Source organism: Microcaecilia unicolor, chromosome 1, assembly GCF_901765095.1.
Source record: "Microcaecilia unicolor chromosome 1, aMicUni1.1, whole genome shotgun sequence".
In the NCBI taxonomy this organism is placed as follows: domain Eukaryota; kingdom Metazoa; phylum Chordata; class Amphibia; order Gymnophiona; family Siphonopidae; genus Microcaecilia; species Microcaecilia unicolor.
In genome coordinates, this window is record NC_044031.1 from 604,325,382 (window position 1) to 604,353,005 (window position 27,624).

General features: G+C 42.2%; 1 protein-coding gene across 1 annotated transcript in view; it reads right to left on the bottom strand.

The window, feature by feature from the left end:
- The window catches only part of PTK2 (protein tyrosine kinase 2), a 714,868-nt gene that overhangs the window by 605,705 nt on the left and 81,539 nt on the right, over window positions 1-27,624 (bottom strand). The window contains 1 exon segment of the mRNA XM_030219604.1: window positions 27,085-27,164. Within this exon segment, the coding sequence (XP_030075464.1) occupies window positions 27,085-27,164 (80 nt within the window).

Below are 27,624 nucleotides of genomic sequence, written 5' to 3' on the forward strand. Positions count from 1 at the left end.
AAATCAAACACCTAAACTCCTCTAGGTAAGCACTAATCATAGTAAGCTTTATTTTTTTTTTCAAATACAAAAAACAAAAATATACATTTTGATTAGTAAATATACTACATAGTACAAATTAACATAACCAGGATCTTAAAAAAATAACTATGTAACTTTATTAATAAGACCACTAAATTGGGTAACAAACAGGCTTATTTTCGAAAGTGATCACCAGCGATCTTCTTACATAAATCGGGAGATGGCCAGCGATCTCGCAAAAGCGGCGAAATTGGTATAATCGAAAGCTGCTTTTTTTATACCATCGCCAAGCCAGCGAAAGTTCAAGGGGGCATGTTGGCGGCGAAGCAAAGGCGGGACATGGGCGGGCATGGGCGTGGCTACCAGATGGCCGACTTTTGCGGATAATGAAAAAAAAAAAGCGGCGTTAATCAGTATTTTGCCGCTTTTACTTGGTCCTTTTATTTTCACGACCAAGCCTCAAAAAGGTGCCCGAACTGACCAGATGACCACCGGAGGGAATGGGGGATGACCTCCCCGTACTCCCCCAGTGGTCTCCAACCCCCTCCCACACTAAAACAATAAAACTAAAAACCTTTTTTGCATGCCTGTATGCCAGCCTCAAATGTCATACCCAGCTCCCTGACAGCAGTATGCAGGTCCCTGGAACAGTTTATGTTGGTGCAGTGAACTTCAGGTAGGTGGACCCACGCCCATCCCCCCCTACCTGTTACACCTGTGGTGGTAAGTATTGAGCCCTCCAAACCCCCCAAAACCCACTGTACCCATGGGTGCCCCCCCTTCACCCATAAGGACTATGGTAGTGGTGTAGAGTTGTGGGGAGTGGGTTTGGGGGGGGATTTGGGGGGGCTCAGCACCCAAGGTAAGGGAGCTATGCACCTGGGAGGTATTTGTATATATTTTTTTTAATTTTTAGAAGTGCCCCCTAGGGTGCCCGGTTGCTGTCCTGGCATGTCAGGGGGACCAATGCACTACAAATGCTGGCTCCTCCCACGACCAAATGCCTTGGATGTCGCCGGGTTGGAGATCGCCTGCATTTTTTTCCATTATCGCTGAAAAACAAAACCGACCATCTCAAACCCGGCAAACTCTGGCATTTGGCCGGGCTAAACTGTATTATCGAAAAAAAAGATGGCCGGCCATCTTTTTCGACAATACGGTTCTGGCCAGCTGTAGCGCCGCCACCAAAATAGATCGCCGGTGATCTATTTCGCCGGCGACGTTCAATTATGCCCCTCATAGCCAAGTGAACAGAAGTGAAAATGTTGTACAATCAATAGAAAGTGGGGAAAGCATCCAAGGCATGGCTCAAGGAATTCTGGTCAACCCCTCTGTATGTGGAGATATGTGTCAACTGCAGTTAGAGGGAAAACAGTTTTCAGAATGGTGGGGCAGTTGGAACAGTTTGGTGGGACGGTTACAGCTACCTTTCCAAGATGGGGCAGTTTGCAGGAGGTAGATTTGAGGACTGGGGCAGCTTGCAGAGTGTGAAGCAGTTGCAGGGGTTAGTTACAAAAGAGTAGTTTTTGGTAGTGGGTGGTATTGAGAGATTTGGGGCTATTTGAAAGGTATATATTTGAGAGTAGGGTAGTTTGCAGGATGATGGGCAATTGTAGAGGTTTAGATTTTGGGGGTGGGGGTCAGACTGCTGGGTAGTGACAGTTGCACGGTACATTTTGGGGGTGGGCAGTTTGAAAAGATTGATGAACAGAAGCCCTGCGCTGTTCCAAACCGAACTCTAAAAATAGCACCGGAACAGCGTGGGGCTTCAATGCCCCTATGATCAAAGCTAATAGCATGCAAATTTCTGTGTGCTACTAGCTCTGATCACAGGGGTACTTTTTGTGGGAGGACTGTGCCTGGGCATGCGCCCAAGACACAATCCTCCCACAGAAATTGTTTGACATGTCCTATCTCAAACAGAAGGTTTGACAGGTCTGGGATTTTCTCCCAGACCTGTCAAACCTAAACCTGCCCACCCCCACCCCCACAAACACTAGATTTGGAGGTCCGGTTGATCTACAGGCACCCCACCTCCAAAGCACAAAAACCCTGCTGGTCCAGTGGGACCGCTAACTTCCCCCTTCCACCCCACCCCCATATCGTACAAAAACACCCTGGTGATCCAATGAGACTGCTATCTGCCCCCTCCCACCGGCAGCCTACCTCTCCGTAGTCATAGTAGTGGGAGGAGGGAGGAAAGAGCACTACCTCCCTCTTCGGGTGTCTTCCCAAATTGGTGGCATCCCGCCCTGCCCAGTGCATCCTGGGATGAGCTGAGGATGCACCAGGCAAGGTGGCACCGCCATTTTGAGAAGGCACTCGAAGAGGAGGGAAGGATCATTAGTCCCTCCCTCCTCCAACTACTACTACTGCGGAGAGGTAGGCCGCCGGGAAGGGGCAGATAGATTGGGGGGGGGGGGGGGGCAGGCTTAGGTTTGACAGGTCTGGGAGAAAATCCTGGACCTGTCAAACCTCTTCAGTGGGTCTCCCTCATTCCTCCCTCGCTAGCAAACTCTAATGCCAGCTCCAAGCTGGCATAAGGTTTGCAGCAGTAGCAGTGCCCTTGTTTGGCATGCTGCCCGCTGATCATCAGGGATGAATGTGGAAGACCCTTGTTTGCATGCATTTGCATGCAATTAGCATTCAGAACTGGCAAGCGTGTTATTACATGCACTCACTGGTTCTGATCATCGGGCGGGAGCAAACAGGTGCTAGTATGGCGTTATTGGCCTCTAGCGTCCATGTTTGCTTCTGATCATCGGCCCATAAGTCTGTATCTGCTAAGTTTCACTATCAGTATGTTTCCATACTACAGGCGCTGGAACTCCTTCTCCCATACAAATTCACAGGGACTTTTTTTTTTTTTGGAGTGAGAGGCTAATTTCTCAGGAACATCCAGTCCAAAATGGTCCATTTTCAAACTCCATGTCTTTTTACTGGTTTTTCCCATATGCCAAGTTACATCTCATTTTAAAAGTGTTATTTTGCCTCTAGAAAGGCATCCTCAACACCTTTTACATAATTCTTTTCAGTGCTTTATTTCTAGGAAAAAAAGTTCCAGTACTCATGCACAGTCAACCTCAAATGACGGGGTAACTAGGGCTTTTTTTTCATCCTGGAAGGTGGCTGCCTCTGAATCTGAGGGTCACATGTTTGAACCTGGTTGGTGCACCGAAAGGGGGGGGGGGGGGGGGAAGTAAAGCTACTACTACTACTATTTAGCATTTCTATAACGCTACAACGTGTACGCAGCGCTGCACAAACATAGAAGAAAGACAGTCCCTGCTCAAAGAGCTTACAATCTAATAGACAAAAAATAAAGTAAGCAAATCAAATCAATTAATGTGTACAGGAAGGAGGAGAGGAGAGTAGGTGGAGGCGAGTGGTTACAAGTGGTTACGAGTCAAAAGCAATGTTAAAGAGGTGGGCTTTCAGTCGGAAATACTAAGTGAAAAATGTAATGGGATGAATAAGACACTTTTGGAAGGCAGGGGAAATAAAAAGGTGTCAGTACTCCTCAACTTCAGGGTGAAAGCCATAGCACAATGGCTGAAATGTTCCACTTACTCAGACTCAGCAGGACCCAGACAACTGCAATAATCATAAAAGAAGTACTTCCCCCTCCATAACATCTCACTTTATATATACATGGAACATGCAATAAAAACAAAAAGTTGCCAAAAAAAAAAGCCCTTGCCTCTTCTCTTCTGGGAGGCTCTGGAAATAGGAAAAACAGAGGTGTGAGACCTGTATAAAAATGCTACAGCTATGAGCCTTGGTCCCCTGCCTAGACTTTGGTTCAGGCTCTAAAATGAGGGAAAAGCTTACAGGCCTGTGTGGCTCTTGCTTGAACTCCCAGTGTTGGAGCACTGCAGAGAAGAACAGAAAACACAAAGGTGGGGTTCCAAAGGACAGAGTGACATTGTGGTCAGCCATGGTTTTGCTTAAGATTTGTGGTCAAGCGAGCTAAAGACAAAACCATGTTAGCAAGATAAAAGCTACTCATTAGCATGAGCCAATCAGTGGTAACCGTGACATTAGCATAGATCCAATCAGGTATATCTACTGTCATATTATCCATATCCTGAGGGCACCTATAAAAATCAGGGTATTTCCTGGTTTAAGCTAGAGAGAAGGGTTGCCACTCTCTCTCTCCAAGGGAAACCAACAGAATTGACAAATTACCTAATTGCTTTCCCTTGTAAAACCTTTAATTGGTAAAAGAAATTATAAAAGATTAGGAACTAATTAACACCTGTTTGCAGCTAGATTATTATATTCCTATAGTTAATTGATTGTACGTGCCTGTTGTCAATCACTGATTTGACTTGTATCTTGGCAAATAAACTCCTCATCCCAAATGATGTTCTGTGGACTTCACTTAATGATCAAAGGCTGTAAGTATAAATGCTTTTGCTTTCTTTCGCTGCATTGTATGTATAACCTGTAGCCTAAATCCAGTTTGTCATAAGGCTGGTATATTTTCCTTGCCAGTGCGGGTCCCTTAGACCTGATGTCTCTCTCAGTGGCAATTCCTTCTAGAACTTCACAACTTCTTGATTACCCCAGTACTAGTGCTATTTAGAGATGGAGTCAGCCTTCTTGGGTGTTCTCTCTGCCACTGGACAGCTGAGCTCCAGTACCAGACAGAACCTAGGGGTCTCTGAACCCCTAAATTAAACCAGACCTCAAGAATCTCCTATATTTGAATTTAGTAATAGTTAGGGACTACAATTTCCAGTAAGTTAACAACCATCAGGTTTATACTTGATTGTTCTAGAATAGTCAGTTGATGCATTCCCTTATAGATAGACAGAACAGTATTTATGAATATAAGAAGAGACATACTGGGTCAGACCAATGGTACATCTAGCCCAGTATCCTGCTTCCAACAGTAGGCAATCCAAGTACCTGGCAGAAACCCAAATAGTAGCAATATTCTATGCTACCAATCCCAGAGTTTCCCTATGTCTGTCTCAATACCAGACTATGGACTTTTCTTCCAGTAACTTCTTCAAACCTTTTTTAAATCCAGCGATGCCAACCACTGTTACCAAATCCTCTGGCAACAAATTCCAGAGCTTGACTATTCCGAGTGAAAATTTTTTCCTGTTTTAAAAGTACAGTGCAATCCGCTTAAGTGCAAGGGTCTGGGACCAAAGAAATGCATGCAGTTAACCGGAGTGTGCACTTAACCGTTGTGAACCAAAGAAGCTTGACATCTGATAAACATATGTACAGTACTGTTTATTATACGTACAGTATACAGTCTCCGTTAACTGACGTTAGGCTTACTTGAAGTAGTTATAGTCCTCTCTGTACACTATTGAGTCTGCGAGTTCCATAGACTACATCTGCCAGACGGTAAAAACTGTCATAGCACTGACATCCAGTGGCTTCCAGATAGGCCCGCACGGTGTTGAGACTCTCCAGCGCTCTTGCAAAAGTGACAGGAGGTTGTTGAATTTCATCAGCATGTGGCTCGCTGCTCATTTCTTTATCTGTTTCATCATCAGCTGTTGTTGCCTGCGTGTTGGCATATATCTCGACATCAGTGCTGTCGTCAGCTATTTATAGATCGTAATCAACAGCTACGTAGCGATGAAACTCTTCAGTAACACCGGCTGGGATACCTGTTCATCTGACGCATTTGCAACAGCTGCATCTGTTTCATCCCTCTCCACATCCTTAACAAAGCTTGCCCGCTTGTAGCAGTTCACGATGGTTGCCTGTGTAACATGATTCCAGGCTTCTTTCTGCATATGTAGGGAATCCAACAGTGATAAGATTACGAGCCAGTTCAACAGCACGTTTATCCTTGCCAGGCTGGTCATCCATAATGCTCATCAGACGACGTAGCACAAGAGCCCGATAATGTTGTTTGAAATTGGCTATTATGCCCTGATCCATAGGTTGGACCAGAAAGACAGTGTTTGGTGGCAGGAAGACCACCTTGACGTTAGACAGCCTGACATCATCCCTGTGTGCAGCACATTTATTACAAAGCAACAAAATCTGACGTTTTTGTGCCCGCATTCTAATGTCTAACTTCTTTAGCCACTGCTTCTAAATTTCCCCAGTAATCCATGAATTTGCGTTAGCCTCGTATGACACAGGAAGTCACTTAACTTTCTTAAAGCAACGGGGCTGTTTGCTCTTTTCAATGACGAGGGGTTCCAACTTCTCACTCCCATCCATATTGCAGCAAAGGAGGATCGTCTGTCGGTCCTTCGACGTTTTACCTCCAGTAGTTTCGGCATGTTTGAATGCAAGTGTTCCATCAGGAATCGCTTGCCAGTAGAGACCATTTTCGTCAGCATTGAAAATGTCACGAGGTGCAAACTCATTCAAGATGATAGGAAGAACTGAAACATCCCAATTTTCAGCACCAAAGTTATCAGTGTCTTGTTTCTCACGATGCTGTTTCTTGAATTTTATGTTGTTCCTCTCCATCCATCTTTCCAACCATCCAACAGTGGCTTTGAATTCAGTTAGTCCAAGACTTTCAGCTAGCTGGTTAGCTTTCTCCATAAGCAGTGGACCACTAACAGGAAATTGTCTGCTCCTGACTCGAGAAAACCACCGAAGAAGAGCATCTTCTACCTCCTCAGCTTTTCCCGCTCATTTTCATTTCTGTTGTGGATTTGTAATGTTTTGCCAGTCTTCCAGAAGCTGGTCTTTCTGCTTCAAGACACGTGAAATTTGACTGGGATTGACACCATATTCTTTAGCAATAGATGCTTGACTTGTTTTCTAATTTTTTAAGAACTTCTATTCGTTCAGCCAGTGTTAAAGTCTTACAGTTCCACCGCGACGACCCCAGTATACACTAACAACATTCTTTTGCTTATTCTGCCTGTGGCAGTTAAAAAGGTGATAAATTTGAAATCTCAATGGTTGTCACGCGCCAATCGGCTTCCATATTCCATGTGCGCGCTTATGCGGAGTCTTCCCTGCAGAGGAGCAGTCTTAAACCATGCATATAAGTGAATCTTGCACTTATCAGTGGTGCGCTAAACTGAAGTTTGTCCCCATAGAAACTGATGGCACCAAAAATGGGACTGAAATACGGCATGCAGTTAAACAGAGCATGTGCTTATCCAACGTGCACTTAAATGGAGTGCAATGTATTTCCATTTAAATTAGTGTCCCCTAGTCTTTCTACTTTTTAAAAGAGTGAAATATCTATTCACTTTTACCTGTTCTAGTCCACTCAGGATTTTTTTTCTCTAATTTATGAACAACTATTTGGAAGGTCACGTGATGCAGTAGAGGGAGAGAGACGTGTTCTCCTGCTCTCTGGGGCCCCGATGACTTATATTTACATATAAACCCCTAGAAAGGACTCCAGTGCCTGAGATTTGGTTCCCAGCTGGTTTGCTGACGTATGGACAAGTTTTTAGAGACTCCGGCGAGAACAATGAGCAGCAGAGGAATGAAACGCAAGAAAGAAAAACTTCACGCGGCAGATGGTACTACTACTACTTGACATTTCTAAAGCGCTACTAGGGTTACGCAGCGCTGTACAATTTAACATAGAAGGGCAGTCCCTGCTCAAAGGAGCTTACAATCTAAAGGACAAATGTACAGTCAGTCAAATAGGGGCAGTCTAGATTTCCTGAAAGGTATAAAGGTTAGGTGCCGAAAGCAACATTGAAGAGGTGGGCTTTGAGCAAGGGGGAGACCAAGGGGGGAGACCAAGCGTATCTTGCAACTTTGGGGACCATGTCCACTTTATCAGGGCACATAGCATTGTTCAATATGATAGTGATTCTCCAGTGGTTGTACGTTTTCCAAATGCTACCCTTGTATCTGAGGCAAAAAGAAGAATGGGCATTATGTCAGGTGGGGCAGAGGTTCATCTGGAGGGGTAGGTGCCTGCAGCTTCCCATAAGTGTCATTCAGAAGCCCAAAGTACAAGGGGGAATGGGTCTGCTGAACATTAGATATTTGACACTATCATGCGCTATAAGACATGTGAGAGACTGGCGGACAGGGAATCAGAGTTTCTCGGCTACTCTGGTGGAAGCTGCTATTCTTCCTAAAGCACACTTAAGCTGGCTGATGCACACGCAGAAACGAAAAACAGAAACTGGAATCTCCAGGAATCCACTTGTTTTTTCAGTCAGAGCAGCTTGGAGGTGGCTTTGCAGAAGACATGGTCATTCAGCGAGGTCTACACCCTTTCTGTCGTTATACCAGAATCCAGATTTCCCGGTGGGGATCACTTCACAGACATTTGTCAACTGGAGAAAGGCAGGGATCTCATACTTACACCAGCTGCTTGATGAAGAGGGAAAGATGAGGGCCTTTGCGGACTTGCAGCAAGAATTTAAGGTGCCGGCTACGGACATATTTGCATATACCAGGTAAAACATTATGCTTCCGCATTAGGCTGGGAAAACCTCTGTGAAGATGTGCAAGACACACTCAGCACCGCTCTTACCCTGGGCTCTCAGAACCCAGTTCCTCTTCGGTTCTATCACCGGTACCTGTTAGACATTACAGAAGATGTTGAATATAAGAAGTGGGAACAGGCGTGGTCGGAAGACTTAGGAACGGAAGTGACTGAGCACCTCTTACAGAGCTTTGTACTGTCTGTTGTGCATAGCTCTCCAATTGTTAAAAATTGGGAACTAAAATACAAATTTGCATTGAGGCTATACGTGTCGCCCTATAAGGCATACTGAGCTAGATTTGGAGCGTCCGGGGCATGCCCTAAATGCGCAACACAGCCGGCAACCTTGGGGCATATGTTTTGGACATGCCCGAGAGTGATCTTCTGGTCACGGATATTAGAGACAATCCAAAAATACTGGTCTCGGAGAGTGAATCTACAGCCGCTCATATTATTCAAAGTAAGCAAATGCACAAGGCCTACCCTGCCTGGATTTCAGAGATTTCTAAAGAGGTCCATATTCATCAGAAAAAAGGTCATACTACTTTGTTGGCGGGAAGACCCTCGCTGAGTCAGTGGAGAACGCATATGATCGAACTGATGAAAATGGAGAGGTGTGGTGTGCAAGAACTTAAATCTAGAGAGGGCAGACGCCTCAAACAAACATAGAGCGACATGGAAGAGGAACCGTCTGGTGGGGTAGAAGAAGGGAAAGGGGGGGGGGGTAGCTTGGATGGGAAGGGGTGGCGCAGCTTTAATGTTCCGGGGCTGTAGGAGTAAGTGTTGCTACTGTTTAAGATAGTTAACGTGAAAGAGTGTACAGCTGATGGGCAAGGGGTAGACTTTTGGGGAGGGAGGGTGGAAGGGAATAAAGGGGAGTTCATTGTAAAATGTTCATTAACTCGCTGGAATTGTTTTCAATTGGACGAATAAAAATGATTGAAACAAACAACTATTTGAGGCTTGTGCTAGATTTTCTAAACTGGTGATATTGGAGGATTTAAATTTACATTTAGATTGTAATAACAGGTCTGTTAGGGACTTTTTTATTAATCTGTTTTGGACCATTTGCATTTTAATGTTCAAATAACTTTTCCTACTCATGAAAAAGGTCATGTGTTAGATCTAGTAACTGCTACTAATCTTCTTTAATAACTTTTATTAACTGTGAGCCTCTGATTTGGGCTGACCATTATTATTGTACATTTACGTTGAATATTTCCTAATCCCGATTACAACCTTCCTTTTTTAGGAAAACAAAAATTTGGAGAGGAAAAATTGGTAAAATACAGTATTGGTCTTCAGTAGTTTCATTATTGGATAAGTTTGCGAATGATCCTGATGATTTATTTTCTAATTGGAAGTTTTCCACTTTGAAAGTTTTAGATGAAGTAGCTCATGACAGAGAAGTAAGATTAAATAGGAAGGTAAGGTATCCTTGCTTTACAGTAGAATTATTAAAACAGAAAAGACACTGCCGCAAGTTAGAGTGATGCTGGCCGAAAAACTGCAGATTAGGTTCACTTGGAAATTACAATTGAAACAATGTAAGATCATCATAGATCTGGCAAGAAGAACTTTATACAGCATTAGTAGGTTTAGAAAGGCCTAATCTGACATTACCTCTTTCATTAAATATAATTCAACCTTGTGCTGAGACTAGCTACTAAAGTACAATTTATCATTCATTTGAGAACTTTTCAGTAAGCGGTTAGAAAGATTATTGAACTATTGATTCTACTTTTATTCCAGCTGATAGACTTTGGGCTACTTTTAGTGCTATTTCGGTAGATTTGTTTCCTTTTGTGAATAGTTTATCTTGCTCAAATTGCCCACTAGATAAATTGCCTTCTTTTTTCTTTGAAGATCCTTCTTCTGAATTGTTAGAATAGCTGGCATGCTTTGTTAATGTTTCTCTTGCTTTAGGCTGGTTCTCAGCTGAATTGGGGAATATAGTTTTAACTCTGATACCTAAAAAAGTTGAATGGAACTTGTCTCAGGTTTCAAATTTTAGGCCTATTGCCAGAAGCCATTTCTCACTAAATTGGTTGAATTTGTGGTCAGTTCTCAATTATTTGATTACATTAAGAGATTCAATCTTTTGCATGGTTCCCAGTATGGGTTTGGTCCATTCCACAGTACGGAAACACTGTTATTGTCCATGACTTCTGCTGTCAGACTGATGCTATATCGAGGCAGAGATGGTGTTATTAGTTTGACATCTGTGCCACCTTTGATACAGTTGACCATAAGATACTGTTAAATCTTCTATAAGGCTGTAGCATGAAGGACTCTTTCTTTGGTTTAAATCTTTCTTACCAAATAGACAGTATTTAGTTTTAAAGGATGGAAGTTTCTCAGACCCCTGGATTCCAATATGTGCAGTCCCCTAGGAGCCTCCTATTTCCCCTTTCTTGTACAATGTTTACATGAATATTTTGGAAAAAAATTGATTTGGGAAAAGGAGAATGGCTAATGTCTTATGCTGATGACATCTTTCTGTTAATTCCCATTAGGCAGGGTACTGATTCCATTTCATTTATATTTAGGATAGCATACAAAAAATTGTTGATTGGTCTATTAATTTGCGACTTAAATTGAGCACAAACAAAACCAAACTTCTTTGGTTTGGCTTATCAGATTCAAATATTCCCAATCTGTTTTGGAAGGACAAGTTTTAGATATTTTACAAGTTGAAAGAGAATCTAGAGTGCTGGGCATTTTACTGGATTCTTCATTATCGATGAAGTCACAAGTTAAATTAATTTGGAAGGACTATTTCAAACTTAGACAATTTAGACTAGTTTGCTGCTATTTTATTTTTACAAGATCATTTTAGGATAATAGCTCAATTATCTATTCCTTCTATGCTGGATTAGTGTAATTCCCTCTATTTAGGAATATCTATAAAGCATATATCTAAAATACAACTGATCCAGAATTCTGCAGCTAGGATTTTTTGTTTTTTTTATAAATCAAGGTTTGATCACGTTTCCCCTTTGCTCTTGGAGTTACACTGGGTGCCAGTTCAAGTAAGGATTGCTTTTAAGGCACTATGCTTGATTTTTAAATCTTTGTATGGTATCTGTGCAGAGGATGTCTCACAATCTTTTAAGATTTAACAGTCTAGTACCAAGTCTCAGACTTGTAACTCATTAATCCTAGCTTTTCCTTCCATTATACAAATTAGATTTAAAACAATTTCTTCTCATTCATTTCATTTCCTTGATGAAATTCCTCGGCTTTGGAATCACTTTTCCGTTGATCTCTGTCTTGAGGTATTTCTCAATTTCTCGTAAGGCTTTGAAGACTTATTTATTTACTTCAATGTAATTAATGAATTTTTGTTACTGTAAATTTTTTTTTTACTTTCTTTGTAATTCCTGATTGTATCAGTTTTTTTACTTTATTATATCCCGCCTCGAATCCCGCCCAGAATTGGCAGTCTATATGTCCTTTGTAATGTAATATAATGTAATGTAAACCTCCTAAAATGTTTATTTTTCAGCTTTTTCCTAAATGAGAAATGAAAACAATCCAACCTTAGGTCGGAAGGCAAACTATTCCAATTAGAAACAGAAACTTGCCAAGATTCGAGCGAATCAAGAGATAAAGGGCCTTAGAGGAGGGGGCATTGAAACCAAGATACTCCTTTTCGCAGATGACATTCTCATCACCCTAAAAGATCCTCAAACGGCCCTCCCGTGATAGGAGAAGAGATACAAAGTTATGGGGCAATATCGGGTTTCAAAATTAATTTTGACAAATCTGAGGCACTTGATGTGAATATACCTAGCTCAACACTAGTTTTACTGAAAAGGCAATTCCCTTATAAATGGGCAACTAATTACATTAGGTACTTGGGGATAAATATAACACGCCGAATAGAGGACCTATTCGAGTATAATTTCCCGGGTAGGGTACGTGACTTATTCCGGGAAATGGAAAGGTGGGAGGGCCTGACACTATCCTGGGTGAGCAGGATTAATGCTATTAAGATGATAATGCTTCCGAAATTGTTATATTTGTTCATGGCACTACCCATAGACATACCTGATGCCTTTTTTCAAGGCCTACAAGGCAAAGTCTTCTCCTTTATTTGGAGGAAAAGACCACCCAAGGTAAAACGAGACACAATGTACCAACCCCGAGACAGAGGAGGTATGGGGGTCCCTCCCTTTTACGATTATTACTGTGCGGTACACATCAGACTTTTAGCAACTTGGTCCCAGAACATAGAGAGGATATGGGTTGGCATTGAACAACACTGGCTGGAACCATACCCACTTAGGGCGATCCCATGGCTGCCCAAACAGACACTTAAGGAACTAAGCCAGAGAAGCCCCTATCTTCTACAATGGCCTTTAGCAATATGGATTAAGATAAGGGAAAATTTCTTCCCAGAGCGCACTTACTTTCAACATACTTACCTTAGATTTGCTCCTCAGTTCGGCTCTGAAGAATTTGGCAGGGTATATAAAGACTGGGAAGAAATGGGGTTGTACGAACTGGGACAAATGTGTAAAGAAGATAGGATTCATACGTATCAGGAATTGTGTCAGGAACATGGGCTCTCCCCGCTTCAGGCCTTCCACTATTTCAGGGTGCAAAATTTTATTAAGCGAAAAGCGGGAGAGGAACTTGAGCTAATTGAAACACAGTTGGAAAGGGGGATGACGGGAGGAGGAGGACGAGGGTGTATTACTAGAATATATAAAGCTCTATTGGCACGAGAGTACCCAGTAGAATATTATACACAAAAATGGGACCTAGCTATGGGAACAACCCATAACCCTTCACAATGGGCAAAGGTTTTTAAATCTCTGCTGCAGGTGTCAGTATCCAGCACTATGGTAGAGAATGGACATAAGATTTTATATAGCTGGTACTACACCCCTAGCCGTTTGGCTAAAATGTTTCGATTAAGCTCAGCAGAATGCTGGAGGGACTGTGGAGAGGAGGGTGATATCATGTCTGGTGGTCCTGTATACATGCGCAAAGATACTGGGCAAGCATTGTAGATTTTATTTGCTCAGTGACTACTTTACATTATCAAGTGAAAATGGAATATTGCCTATTACACTTTAAACCACCCAATATACCACGGCATATACATCAATTTGCCACCCAGGTGTTTGTGGCAGGCAAATTAGTACTTGCAGCGGCCTGGAAAAAACCGAGACTGCCGGACACCTCAGTGGTATTGGGAAAATTGGAGTATATTCAATTGATGTCCAAACTTACTGCCTTAAGAAAAGGGCGTTTGACTCAACATCAAAAGATCTGGGAACCTTATATAGCCTGGATGGCTACCACTGTAAAACCCTAATGCCACATAATTTGCAGAAGAGTGAAACAGGGGAGTTGAGAGGGGGGGTGGGGGGCTTGGGAATTATATCAGAAGACACATTATTGATATTGGTTAAGATTTGGCAATGTTAACGATTTGATCAGTTAATGCACTTTGGAGAATTGTAGTGTTTGAACTCTGGCTTGTATAACTTTGAAAATGCAAAATAAAAGATAAAAAAAAAAATAAAAAAAAAAGAAACAGAAACTTAAGAAAAGGAAGCCTTCCTATATGTGCTATACCTAAGACCAGCAGGTGAAGGAAACAACAACTGGTGAAGTTTAGACAGACACGTTTAAATAGAGGAAAAATGTTCCAGTAGGCCAACTACATGATTGGATGTTAAACCAAGGAAGGCCTTATGAACCAGACACATGGATTTAAATATAATTCTGGCTTTTTCAATAAAGGTGATACACTCTCATACTTGGTGCATCCAAAAATCATCCTTGTAGCTGTATTTTGACTTAATTGTAATTTAGTTAATTTATGGGAAATTGCACTAGTCTAGTTGAGGAAGTATCATTGCCTGAACCACTAAAGCAAAATGTTCCCTATGAAAGGATGAACGAATAAGACTCAGGTGTTTTAATTTCAAGAACACTTTCTTCACCAGTCCATTCATATGGAACTCGAAAGATTAAGACGAAAATAATACCCAGAACTCGAGACTGTTGCACTACTAGCAGCGTACTACCATTGGATGGAAAGACAGAAGATGGAATATCAGCCACAGTATTAGAAAACCATACTATATTGTTTTATCTGCATCCAATTTGAGTAAATGACTATGAGCCCATGCCGGGTATTAACGTTTGCTAATCAGTATTAGCAAACGTTAATACCCGATCATATTGAGCTGACAGTAAGATAAAAATATCATCAGCTTATGATGCCAAGAACCTCCTGGTAATAAAATAGTTACCAGATCATTCATAAACAAATTAAATAAGAGAGGCAAAAGAGGTGACCCCTGAGGAACACCACAAGAAGATTTCCAATTTCCAGACTGAATCCCATTCAGAGCTTTGATTTTTCTAAAAGCTTATCGTGTACCGGAAATGATTTTCAAGGGTGATGATGCGGAGTAACTGAAAGAAATCTCAGTGAACCTGGAAGATGTACTGAGCCAAACTGACAATTTAAAGAGTAATAAATCACCTGGACTGGATGGCATATACTCCAGGATACTGAAAGAACTCAAGCATAAAACTGCTGTTGTTAGAGATCTGTAATCTATCGTTGAGTACAGAGGTGTGGTACCCGTGTTAGTCCACTTTTAAAGGTAATCAATAGAAATAAAACAAAATAAAACATGGAAAAGAAAATAAGATACCTTTTTTATTGGACATAACTTAATACATTTCTTGATTAGCTTTCGAAGGTTGCCCTTCTTCGTCAGATTGGAAATAAGCAAATGTTGGTAGATGACAGTATATATAAGTGAAACATCAAAGCATTCCAGTGACAGTATAACAGGATAGGGGTGGATAGGTGAGAGACAGGAAGAGTCAGGTGGATAAGGGACAGGGAGATATGCATGGAGACAGGAGAGTGACAAAGCAGTGCAATTGTATGATTTATAATGGGCTAGAAAACCCAGATCTTTAAGTCCTGTCTGGTGGGTGTCAAAATATTTAATCATTCTGACTTCAAAGGTCTTACGTTCCTGTATTGTTTTAAAGTTCCCTTTTATGATTCTTACCATGAAATCACTGATACAGTGTTCTGGTTTTGTAAAGTGCTACCCCACAGGTGTGACACCTTTATTGGTACTAGCATTTTTCACATGGTGTCTATGTAAATTAGATCTCTTCTTTAGCATGTGACTTGTTTCTCCAATGTAGCAGCCTTATACATCAACTCTACAAGAAGAAGAAAATGATAAAAGCCCAAAGGGATGAAATCACGAGGAACATGGAGGAACTACATCCACACCGTATGAGCCAACTTAAGGAGGACCTGCAGAACATCCAAGGAGAAAAACAATACATCGCTATCCGCAAAAAAGAAATAAAGCTGTCTTCTCTCCTGATGCTCAATGTCTGAGAGATGTGTTTCTTGCAAACATGCAATATCAATATGATGTCTCTACAAAGCATTCAAAATTTTAGTACACTTGATGTGTGATATAAACCCTCCCACATTCCATGATGCTGAACAACAAGATGGAGCCATCATGTCACTCCAGCATGTGGAACAGAGGTACAAAAGAGCTGCAAAGTAGTGCTGTCAGGGTTTCCAGCCCCCACCCCAAACAGCCCATAATGCACATTGATGCAGCAGTCCACTACACTTGGGCCCACAGTCTCACATAGATACGACCATCTCCTTGGAATAAGCTCCTGCAGACGTCCACTTTCAAACCCCCTGAGACCTCCCACCCGAAGCCCAACAACTCCCTCTCCCTTTCCTCTCTTCTCTGTCCCCACACCCTCTCCACTCACTAAATAAACTACCCACAGTAGCCAACTGAAGTTAAATACTGACAAGAGCCATTAAAAATACATAGAGGGTCCCCGTCTTGTCTCCCAACCTCCCAGAGGTACATATAGTATGTACATACATACTGTGCAATACAGAAAATACAGAACATAATAGAGGATAAGCAGCCTAGCAACAAAGAAAAATTGATATGTAAATAAACTCTGGTATACTGGCTTGAAGTTGTTGCATGAAAGCAGGGTCTTGAGGATCTAAGCTTGCAGGGGAGTTTGAGTCATTAAGTTGATCCAAAAAGGATGCAACCTTCTCTAGATTATCCACGACTACCTATTTGTCAGCATAAGACTTTCAACACTGTAAATTGTCAAACTTCAAATGTTTGTCCACCAAAGCGGTGCAAACGGGAGAAAAATGACGCCGTTGCTCCAGGAGTGCTGCAGAGAGATCTTGAAACACATGATTAGATGTTCCATGAAACGTGAGTGTCTCTCTCTGGGCATGATAAAGCTGCAGTACTGCTTGGTGGTGTTGGTGTGGAATTTGGTCATAACAATATGAGGCCGATCATGTCCTTCCTGTTGATACCACTGATCCAATAGGGCCTATTCCAGCACGCAGAGGCAGTTCTTTATTTTACTAAGCTTCCAAACAATGTTGAATTTGGAGATCAGGATTAGACTCTGGGATTCCAAGGAATCACAGATTATCATGGCAGGTGGTTGGGAGTTCTCAATTCCTAATTTTTTTTATAATTTTTACTCTGCTGTGATACAAAAAACTTTATGTTTAAATAATATACAAGTGCTCAGTGAAGTGCATATTAACTCTGACGAGTCATCTGGAAATGTAATATGTCTCAATGAACATCATCGCACTTGTTCCCTCCCTCACCTCCTATACTAATCAGCTAAATGATGACAATATAATGATTCAAAAGTACTTAGCTGCAAGCAGGCAGGCAGGCTTGGATAGTGCGGTATAATCCACTTATCCTGTATGGAGAGAAAGAAACAGTATGTATCTTCCAATTTAAGCCTAGAACAGCGGGAGGCCCTTCGGGAATTGAGTCGGGATGTTTCTATAAAAATTTTGAAAGCAGATAAGGGAGGGGGGGTTGTGGTGCAGGATGTTGAGAAGTATAGGGCGGAAGCTTATAGACAACTAAATGATAGTCAATATTATAGAATATTGGATGAAGATCCTACTAATAGTCATCAGAAGGAGATACAACTATTGTTGGTAGCTGCAAATAAAGGAATTATTACCATTAAAGAATTTAGATATTTGTACAAGAAGTTTCCTTCCATACCTCAAATTTACTTTGTTCCCAAGATTCATAAGACCTTACAAAACCCCCGGGGATGTCCCATCGTGTCTAGGATAGGCGCATTAAATGAACCATTATCTCAATACCTGGATTACCATCTGCGCCCATTGGTGGATATTATTCCTTCATACGTGAGAAATTCAGCACATTTAATTAGCATGTTACAGGACATGGATCTACAGGGAGAAAGTGTTACGCTAGTTTCTATGGATGTGGAGTCTTTATATACGAAGATCCCCCATGATGAAGCTTTAAATTTGGTGTCTACGTTATTACACCAGCTGGATCTATCCAGTGAGAAGATCGATTTGTTAAATAATATGGCAGATATAGTGTTAAGGAAGAACTCATTTCAGTTTGAGGGGGCTAACTATATTCAGATACATGGGATTGCTATGTGGGCCACGGTAGCCCCCACAGTAGCGTGCCTGTATATGGCGAATTTTGAAAAATCTTTTGTACAACAATGTAGATTTTCCCCCTACATCCAAATATGGAAGAGGTTTATTGATGATATTTTTCTAGTATGGAGTGGAGATAACACGAGGCTGATGGAATTTTTTTACTTCTATCAATAACTGTGACTACTACTACTACTACTTGACATTTCTAAAGCGCTACTACAATTTAACATAGAAGGACAGTCCACAAGTGGGCGGTCAGCAAATCAACTATCTGGACATCAATATATCTCTTCATGATGGAAAATTCAATACCAAGTTGTACAGAAAGCCCACTGATACTAATACAATTTTGCATTTTAAGAGCTTTCACCCCAGATCAGTGAAGAAAGGAATACCCACAGGGCAGTTTTTGAGAGCTAGGAAGTTATGTGGCTCCACTGAAGATTTTAAAGAAGCAGCACAGAAGATGCAGGAAAGATTTCTGGGTAAACATAGTAAATATAGCAGATGACGGCAGAAAAAGACCTGCACGGTCCATCCAGTCTGCCCAAGAAGATAAATTCATATGTGCTACTTTTTTTATTTGTACTGTCCTCTTCAGTGCACAGACCGTATAAGTCTGGCCAGCTCTATCCCCGCCTCCCAACCACCAACCCCGCCTCCCTCCACCAGCTCTGGCACAGACCATATAAATCTGCCCAGCACTATCCTCGCCTCCCAACTACCAGGCCCGCCTCCCACCACCAGCTCTGGCACAGACCGTATAAGTCTGCCTAGCACTATCCCTGCCTCCCACCACCGGCTCTGGCACAGACCGTATAAGTCTGCCCAGCACTATCCCCGCCGCCCAACCACCAGCTCCGGCACAGACCGTATAAGTCTGCCCAGCACTAGTCCCGCCTCCCAACCACCAGCCCTGGCACAGACCGTATAAGTCTGCCCAGCACTAGCCCCGCCTCCCAACCACCAGCTCTGCCACCCATTCTAGGCTAAGCTCCTGAGGATCCATTCCTTCTGCATAGGATTCCTTTATGTTTATCCCACGCATGTTTGAATTCCGTTACCGCTTTCATCTCCACCACCTCCCGCGATAGGGCATTCCAAGTATCCACCACCCTCTCCGTGAAAATCCACCCAACATTGTAAGAATGGCACAGAAAAGAGCACATAGCACTCACCAGCAATGGCTGTTAGCCCCAAGAACTGTACCTTCTAATAGGAATGATGAAAGATTTAAGTGTATATTACCTTATTCCAACAGGACAGTGAATGTGCAAAGGATTTTGCGAAAACATTGGCCGATGTTGTCCTTATTACAATTCATGGACCCACCACTTTTTGCCACTACGAGATCTAGAAATCGTGGAGAAATGTTTAAAACCAAACCTATACAGATGGAACTGAGGCAAGGGGTTGGTCATACATCTTGCCATCATTGTGTATATTGTAAATATGTGTGGCACACGAATTGTGTTATCCAGCCCAAAACAGGGAAGCCTTTTCAATTAAAGTCCCTTACTGATTGTGAATCATCACAAGTGGTTTATGGTATCATTTGTCTCACAAGTGGTTTATGGTATCATTTGTCCTTGTGGCAAATGGTATGTGGGGTACACTGTTAGAAAGATCAAACAGCGGATTGCTGAACATGTGAGTAATCTAAGAATACAAAAGAGAGAAGCTCCGTTAGTGGAGCATTGGATTACAGCTTCACATAGTCTTAAGGATCTGCAATATGTAGTCCTTAAACAAATGGTAACGGGGCATGGTGGGAACATCGCCAGGAGATTGAAACATTTTGAACAAAGAATCATTTTTGAATGGGACACCGTGGCCCCTCATGGTCTGAATAGAGAAATTGAATGGATCCATCAATAATCTCTGTGTTGACACGTCAGAGGGCGGTGGGTGGCCCCCTGGGATCTGGTTGGTGGATCTGAAGCAGTTGACCTGACGTCATCAGATATTTAACAATGCGTATGTGTCGGCGTATTTGGATCGTGTGAATGGGAAGCGTTCCGCCTGAAGGTATGCCTTTGAGAATATTATGAGGGATTATATTATGCGGGAGAATGAAGTTTTGAAGCATAGAGGATGATATTATGTTAGTAGTAATTGAATGTAAGTGGAGGCACTATATCAATATTTGCGCTTATATTTGGTTTGACAGAATGAAGCAAGTAAAGCACACCACAATTTGAAGTTTTATCTTTCACTTTTTATACAACACCTGAGCGAGGATGGGACTGTAAGTGGATTTAAGTGGATTATACCGCACTATCCCAGCCTGCCTGCCTGCTTGCAGCTAAGTACTTTTAAATCATTATATTGTCATCATTTAGCTTATTAGTATAGGAGGTGAGGGAGGGAACAAGTGCGATGATGTTCATTTGAGACATATTACATTTCCAGATGACTCGCCAGAGTTAATATGCACTTCACTGAGCACTTGTATATTATTTAAACACAAAGTTTTTTGTATCACAGCAGAGTAAAAATTATACAAAAATTAGGAATTGAGGACTATTCAATGGTTTCTATATGTGTGATATGATTGTAAAGTCAGATTTTCAGCTTTTTCCTTTCCTTAGAGAGAGACATCCATCATGCAATGTGAAAAAGAAAGAACAGGGGAAACTGATGGCATACTCAGAGCTAGGAGGATACCAACGAACACTGTTGGCTAAAGCGGTTTTGACTAAGAAACTAGAGAAAGCATGTGTAAGCAGGAAGCCTGTGAAGGCGGCTACCAAGTAGGTGCATTATCCTGTGGACATGGACAAAAAGGAATATAGGGCCTTGCCTTCACACCAGATGGCAAACCTTAGAAGTGTAACACCTCTGAAAAATTCAGGGTAAAGTCAGCAGCTGATGGCTAGCTAATCTGAGCTTCTGATGCCTGTAGCTAAATCTAGCTACATCTCCCGTTAATCCTGCATCTGAGACCATCTCTTGTGCTTCTGGTGCAGATTCAGTATCACTTACCTTGATCAGATGATGCTGAGTAAGACAATTAGTGTACTTTTTTTCCCAAGTACAGCTTGTGATGCTCTGATAGGTCCGCATGGTAATATGAATGACTTATCTGGGGCAGTGGAAAATGCAGAACTTAAATTGCTTGAGCCTAGCGGGGTGGAAAGACAACGTTCTACTCGAGAATCCCTTACTAAAAGCAGACCTTTATGGAGTATTTTGCAGACTCAAAATCAAAACTGAGAGGGCACACAATGAAGCTACTTAGTAGTAGATTTAAAATGAATCGGAAAAAAAATTCTTCACACAACGTGTAATTTAAACTCTGGAATTTATTGCCAGAGAATGTAGTAAAACCACTTAGCTTAGCAGTGTTCAAAAAAAGGTTTTGATAATCCTAAAAGAAAAGTCCATACATTATCAAGATCGACTTGGGCAAATTCACTGCTACTTCAAGGATAAGCAGCATAAAATATATTTTACTGTTTTTGGATTTTGCCAAGTACTTGTAACCTGGATTGGCCACTGTTGGAAACAGGATACTGGGCCTGAAAGCATCTTCAGTCTATCTCAATATGGCAACCCTTATGTTAACAACATCGTGGGAGTCCAAGATGACTTCATGGTTGCTGGCACAGGGGGAGAGAGAAGGTTGTTCAGAGCACAGAAGCCTCTTATGTGCAGCCCCACTGCTTCCCACGTCAAATCTTGCGCGTCTTGGACCCAAAATCAACTCGAGCACTGCCCCGACATTGCTCTCTACTTTCTGCAGCGCTTTACAGCCTCTGTCACAATACGAACACCGAAAATACTGCCGTTAAGTGAAACCTGACAGGCAATTCAAATTTAAAGCAGTACACACATAAAAGAAAGAACCCTGTTGCTGGTTTCTCTGCCCAGTCTCTGCAGTTAATGCTGACTGGAGCGCAGAAGCAGCCCCCTCCCTAAAGGAGCCACAGCAGCAGTTTTATTTCTGCTGGGTTTCTCCCCTCAGTAATGCTAAGCACTTTCCTCCTTTTTTTTTCCCCCTGAATCCTATGAAGGAAAAGTGAGGGAGTGGCAGGAGGGGGGAGGGAGCTGGCTCCACCAGGTGTACCCCTATATCAGGCATCAAGCAGCCTAAACGCCCCAAGCTCAACTGAGCCAGGAGAACCCAGAACAGGAGTGACAGCTAAGATGAGACCAGGAGCTTACAAGAGCTCGTCCCCAGCCTACTGGAGAGAGAGAACATACTGACTAACCAAGGAACATACCGTCCTATATGTAGCACACTTCAGTTCAGTGTTCTCTCTCCCCACCTGCTGATAAACAGATAGATATAACCCACATGTCTCTGGATTCATCTGCTGCTGCTAACAAGAAATAAAACATTTTTTACAACCTGATTGAGTGCTCAAAAGCTACATGGAGATACAATGCAGTGTTGGGGCTTTCCCGGGGGATCACTTTGCCTATTGCCACATACACTATCTTCATTTGCTAGGTATCTCAGGACACAATGTACAATTTGGTCACAATTTGTGTCATTTTTTGGAGGAGGATAAGAACAAGAGGTATTCTCTGAACTTCACCAGGCTTTATCTTATTTAGTTTTCTCTTTTTCCCTATTTTATATGTACTGTAAACCACTTAGTTAATTTATTTGCAGTACAATAAAGTTGAAATGTGAAATCTAAAGTTTATCCCTCTACAGATTTTCAATATTTAAATGACAAATGTACATAAGTAATACCACACTGGGAAAAGACCAAGGGTCCATCGAGCCCTGCATCCTGTCCACGACAGCGGCCAATCCAGGCCAAGGGCACCTGGCAAGCTTCCCAAACGTACAAACATTCTATACATGTTATTCCTGGAATTGTTGATTTTTCCCAAGTCCATTTAGTAGCTGTTTATGGACTTGTCCTTTAGGAAACCGTCTAACCCCTTTTTAAACTCTGCCAAGCTAACCGCCTTCACCACGTTCTCTGGCAACGAATTCCAGAGTTTAATTACGCATTGGGTGAAGAAGAATTTTCTCCGATTTGTTTTAAATTTACTACACTGTAGTTTCATCGCATGCCCCCTAGTCCTAGTATTTTTGGAAAGCGTGAACAGATGCTTCACACATACATTGAATTGTCTATACGCAAATGCCAGGAGCCTGAGGCATAAGATGGGAGAGCTGGAGTACATTGCACACAATGAAAAACTGGATATTATAGGCATCTCTGAGACCTGGTGGAAGGAAGATAACCAATGGGACACAGTCATACAGGGCTACAAATTATATCGTAGCGATAGGGTGGATAGAATTGAAGGAGGGGTAGCACTGTATGTAAATGAGAACCTTGACTCAGATAGGCTGCAAATATTGCAGGAGACAAAACATCTATTGGAATCCTTGTGGATTGAAATTCCACATGAAAAGGGGAAAAGGACGGTGATAGGAATGTACTACCGTCCGCCTGGCCAAGACGAGCAGACGGACGCAGCAATGACAAGGGAAATTAGGGAAGCGAATAAAAAGGGAAATATAATATTAATGGGTGACTTCAATTATCTGGATATAGACTGGGTGAATGAAACATCGGTACACGCAAAGGAGGTGAAATTTCTTGATGAAATCAAGGACGGCTTCATGGAACAGCTGGTTCAGGAGCCGACAAGAGAAGGAAAAATACTAGACTTAATCATTAGTGGAGCTCATGATCTGGTGCAGGGGGTAACGGTGCGAGGGCCGCTTGATAACAGTGATCACAATATGATCGGTTTTGATATTGGCTGGGAAGTAAGTGAATTCAGGAAATCAAATTCAAGCACGCGTGGGATAAACATAAAGGAATCCTGTTCAGAAAGAATGGATCCTAAGGAGCTTAGCCGAGATTGGGTGGCAGAGCCAATGGTGGGAGGCGGGGATAGGGCTGGGCAGATTTATAAGGTCTGTGCCAGAGCCAGTGGTGGGAGGCGGGATTGGTGCTGGGCAGACTTATACAGTCTGTGCCAGAACCGGTGGTGGGAAGTGGGGCTGGTGGTTGGGAGGCGGGGATAGTCCTGGGCAGACTTACACGGTCTGTGCCCTGAAAAGGACAGGTACAAATCAAGGTAAGGTATACACAAAAAGTAGCACATATGAGTTTATCTTGTTGGGCAGACTGAATGGACCATGCAGGTCTTTTTCTGCCGTCATCTACTATGTTACTTTAGAAAAGGAGATTACGATAAAATGAGAAGAACGGTGAAAAAAAAGACTGAAGGGAGCAGCTGAAAGAATAAAAAACTTGAATCAGGCGTGGATGCTGTTCAAAAACACCATCCTAGAAGTACAGGACAAATATATTCCGTGTATTAGAAAAAGAGGAAAAAAGACCAAACGTCAGCCGGCATGGCTAAACAGTAAGGTAAAGGAAGCTATTAGAGCCAAAAAACAATCCTTCAGAAAATGGAGAAGGGAACAGACTGAAGACAATAAGATAAAACATAAGGAATGTCAAACCGAATGCAAAAAGGAGATAAGGAGGGCTAAGGAGGACTTTGAAAAAATGTTAGCGTTAGAAGCAAAAACACATAGCAAAAAGTTTTTTAGGTATATTAAAAGCAGGAAGCCGGCTAAAGAATCGGTAGGGCCGCTGGACGACTGTGGTGTTAAAGGGGCAATCAGGGAAGACAAAGCCGTAGCGGAAAAATTGAATGAATTCTTTGCTTCGGTCTTCACCGAGGAGGATTTGAGAGGGATACCGGTGCCGGAAAAGGTATTTGAAGCAGACGAGTCAGAAAGACTAAATGATTTCACTGTAAACTTGGAGGATGTAATGGGGCAGTTCTGCAAACTGAAAAGTAGTAAATCACCGGGACCGGATGGTATTCATCCCAGAGTATTAATAGAGCTGAAAAATGAACTTGTGGAGCTACTGTTAGTAATATGCAATTTATCCCTAAAAACAGGTGTGGTACCGGAAGATTGGAGTGTGGCCAATGTAATGCCGATTTTTATAAAGGGTTCCAGAGGCGATCCGGGAAATTATAAACCGGTGAGTCTGACATCGGTGCCGGGAAAAATGGTGGAGGCTATTATTAAGAATTAAATTACAGAGCACATACAAAAGCATGGGCTACTGAGACAAAGCCAGCATGGTTTTAGTGAAGGGAAGTCTTGCCTCACAAATCTACTGCATTTTTTCAAGGGGGTGAACAAACATGTGGACAAAGGGGAGCCGGTGGATATTGTATATCTAGATTTTCAGAAGGCGTTTGACAAAGTGCCGCATGAAAGACTACAAAGGAAACTGGAGAGTCATGGGATCGGAGGCAGTGTATTATTATGGATTAAGAGCTGGTTAAAGGATAGGAAGCAGAGAGTAGGGTTAAATGGCCATTATTCTCAATGGAGAAGGGTGGTTAGTGGGGTCCCTCAGGGGTCTGTGCTGGGACCGCTGCTATTTATAAATGACCTCGAGATGGGAGTAACTAGTGAGGTAATTAAATTCGCAGATGACACAAAATTATCCAGGGTTGTCTCGTCACGGGAGGAGTGTGAAAAATTACAAGAAGACCTCGTGAGACTGGGGGATTGGGCGTCCAAATGGCAGATGAAGTTCAACGTTGACAAGTGCAAAGTGATGCATGTGGGAAGGAGGAACCCGAATTACAGCTATGTTATGCAAGGTTCCGTGTTAGGAGTTACAGACCGAAAAAGGGATCTAGGAGTCATCATGGATAGGACGTTGAAATCTTCAGCTCAATGTGCTGCGGCGGCTAAGAAGGCGAACAGAATGTTGAGTATTATTAGAAAAGGGATGGAAACTAAGCATGAGGATGTTATAATGCCGTTATATCGCTCCATGGTGCGACCGCACCTGGAGTATTGTGTTCAGTTCTGGTCGCCTCATCTCAAAAAAAGATATAAAGGAATTGGAGAAGGTGCAGAGAAGGGCGACAAAAATGATAAAAGGGATGGGACGACTACCCTATGAGGAGAGGTTAAGACGGCTAGGACTCTTTAGCCTGGAGAGAAGGCGGCTGAGAGGCGATATGATAGAGGTTTACAAAATAATGAGTGGGATAGAGCGGACAGATGTGAAGCGTTTGTTTACGCTTTCTAACAATAATAGAACCAGGGGACAAAAGATGAAATTAGAATGTGGTAGGTTTAAAACAAATCGGAGAAAGGTTTTCTTTACTCAGCGCGTAGTTAGACTCTGGAACTCATTGCCGGAGAAGGTAGTGACGGCAGCTGGCCTTGCTGAGTTTAAAGGGGGTCTGGACAGATTTCTGAAGGAAAAGTCCATTGATCGTTATTAAATTTTGCCAGGTTCTTGGGGCCTGGATTGGCCACTGTCGGAGACAGAGTGCTGGGCTTGATGGACCGTTGGTCTTTTCCTAGCGTGGCAGTGCTTATGTACTTATGAGTCCAGGAGCTCCCCAATCAGAATCCAGGAGCTGGAGGGAATCCATCCAACAACTGCTGGAGATAGAGATATACTGAAGGGATGAGGAGCTGGACGTCCAGGATCACTGCTTTCATTTCAGTGTTAGACTCTATCTCCACCTGCTGGTATATGGATACAACCCACCAGTTTCTGGATTCATCTGCTGCTGAGGCTAAGGAAATCGGGTATGGAAGAAAAAAAAGAAAGAAGGGAGATAGTGAACATAAACAAAGGGCAGGAGAAGGGAAGAGAGGGGAAATGAACATAGATGGCATGGAACAAAAGGGAGGAGATGCAGCCCATGGATGGAGGGCAATGGAAGAGCTGGAAATTAGATTTGAGAAGCAGGCAGAAAAATGGAAGAAAGTTGGATGTAAAAGATGGATATAGGGCAGAAAGTGAAGAAAGGAAAAGAGAAAAGAATGAAAGGACAGGAGGCCCTGGAAACAGAGTTCAGAGCACAGAGAGAGAGAAGCAGAACCAGAGACAGGGAACAAGATGATTAGAAAAATAAAATCAACAGACAACAAAGGTAAGAAAAATGATTTTTCACTTACGTAATTGAAACATGTCAGTTCTGAGAATTTACTTCTGCTGTCTATATTTTGCACGGAACAGGAGGAAATGTGAGGGAGATGCTTTATGCGATTACCGTGCAGTTAAAATTTTAATCGTGATTAATCATGCAATTTAAACTTTTAATCAATGTGCAGCCCTAATATACACTTATGTACAAATGCTCAACATCAGCTTACCGAATTTCGAGACAGCCCAACTTCAAAGCAATTTCCTGGTCCACCTGATCTGCTATTTCTAACATGTAATCGTTTTTTACCTAAAGGAAAAAAAAAATAATTGTGGGTACTCAATATAGTTCATTATTAAAGGCATGTATGTGTAGTATTTATTCAATCTATCTCCTTGCAAAATCAAGGTAGTATGCTGCTTCATTCATACAATAATCCTGTTGTATACAGTCCAAAGATGATTTTGAGAGGTTATATATCTATTCTCTGTAGGTACCACTCAAGATTAGTGTAGATTCCTATCAGACCCATCAAAAGCTTTATAAGAATTGCACTGCTCTCAAGTTTTTCAATCTTTAACAATCTGTTAACTATATGAATCTATTTTTCTATTAATTATTGAAACATTTTAAAATTCATACTGAAATATACAAATCTACATACTCAAGGCTATACATCTCCCGATACCTAAAAATTGGCATCTGGCCTTAGCCTGCATCCAGAAGAAGCTGCTGCAACACGCTCAGCACCAGAAAACAGTTGCTGCTG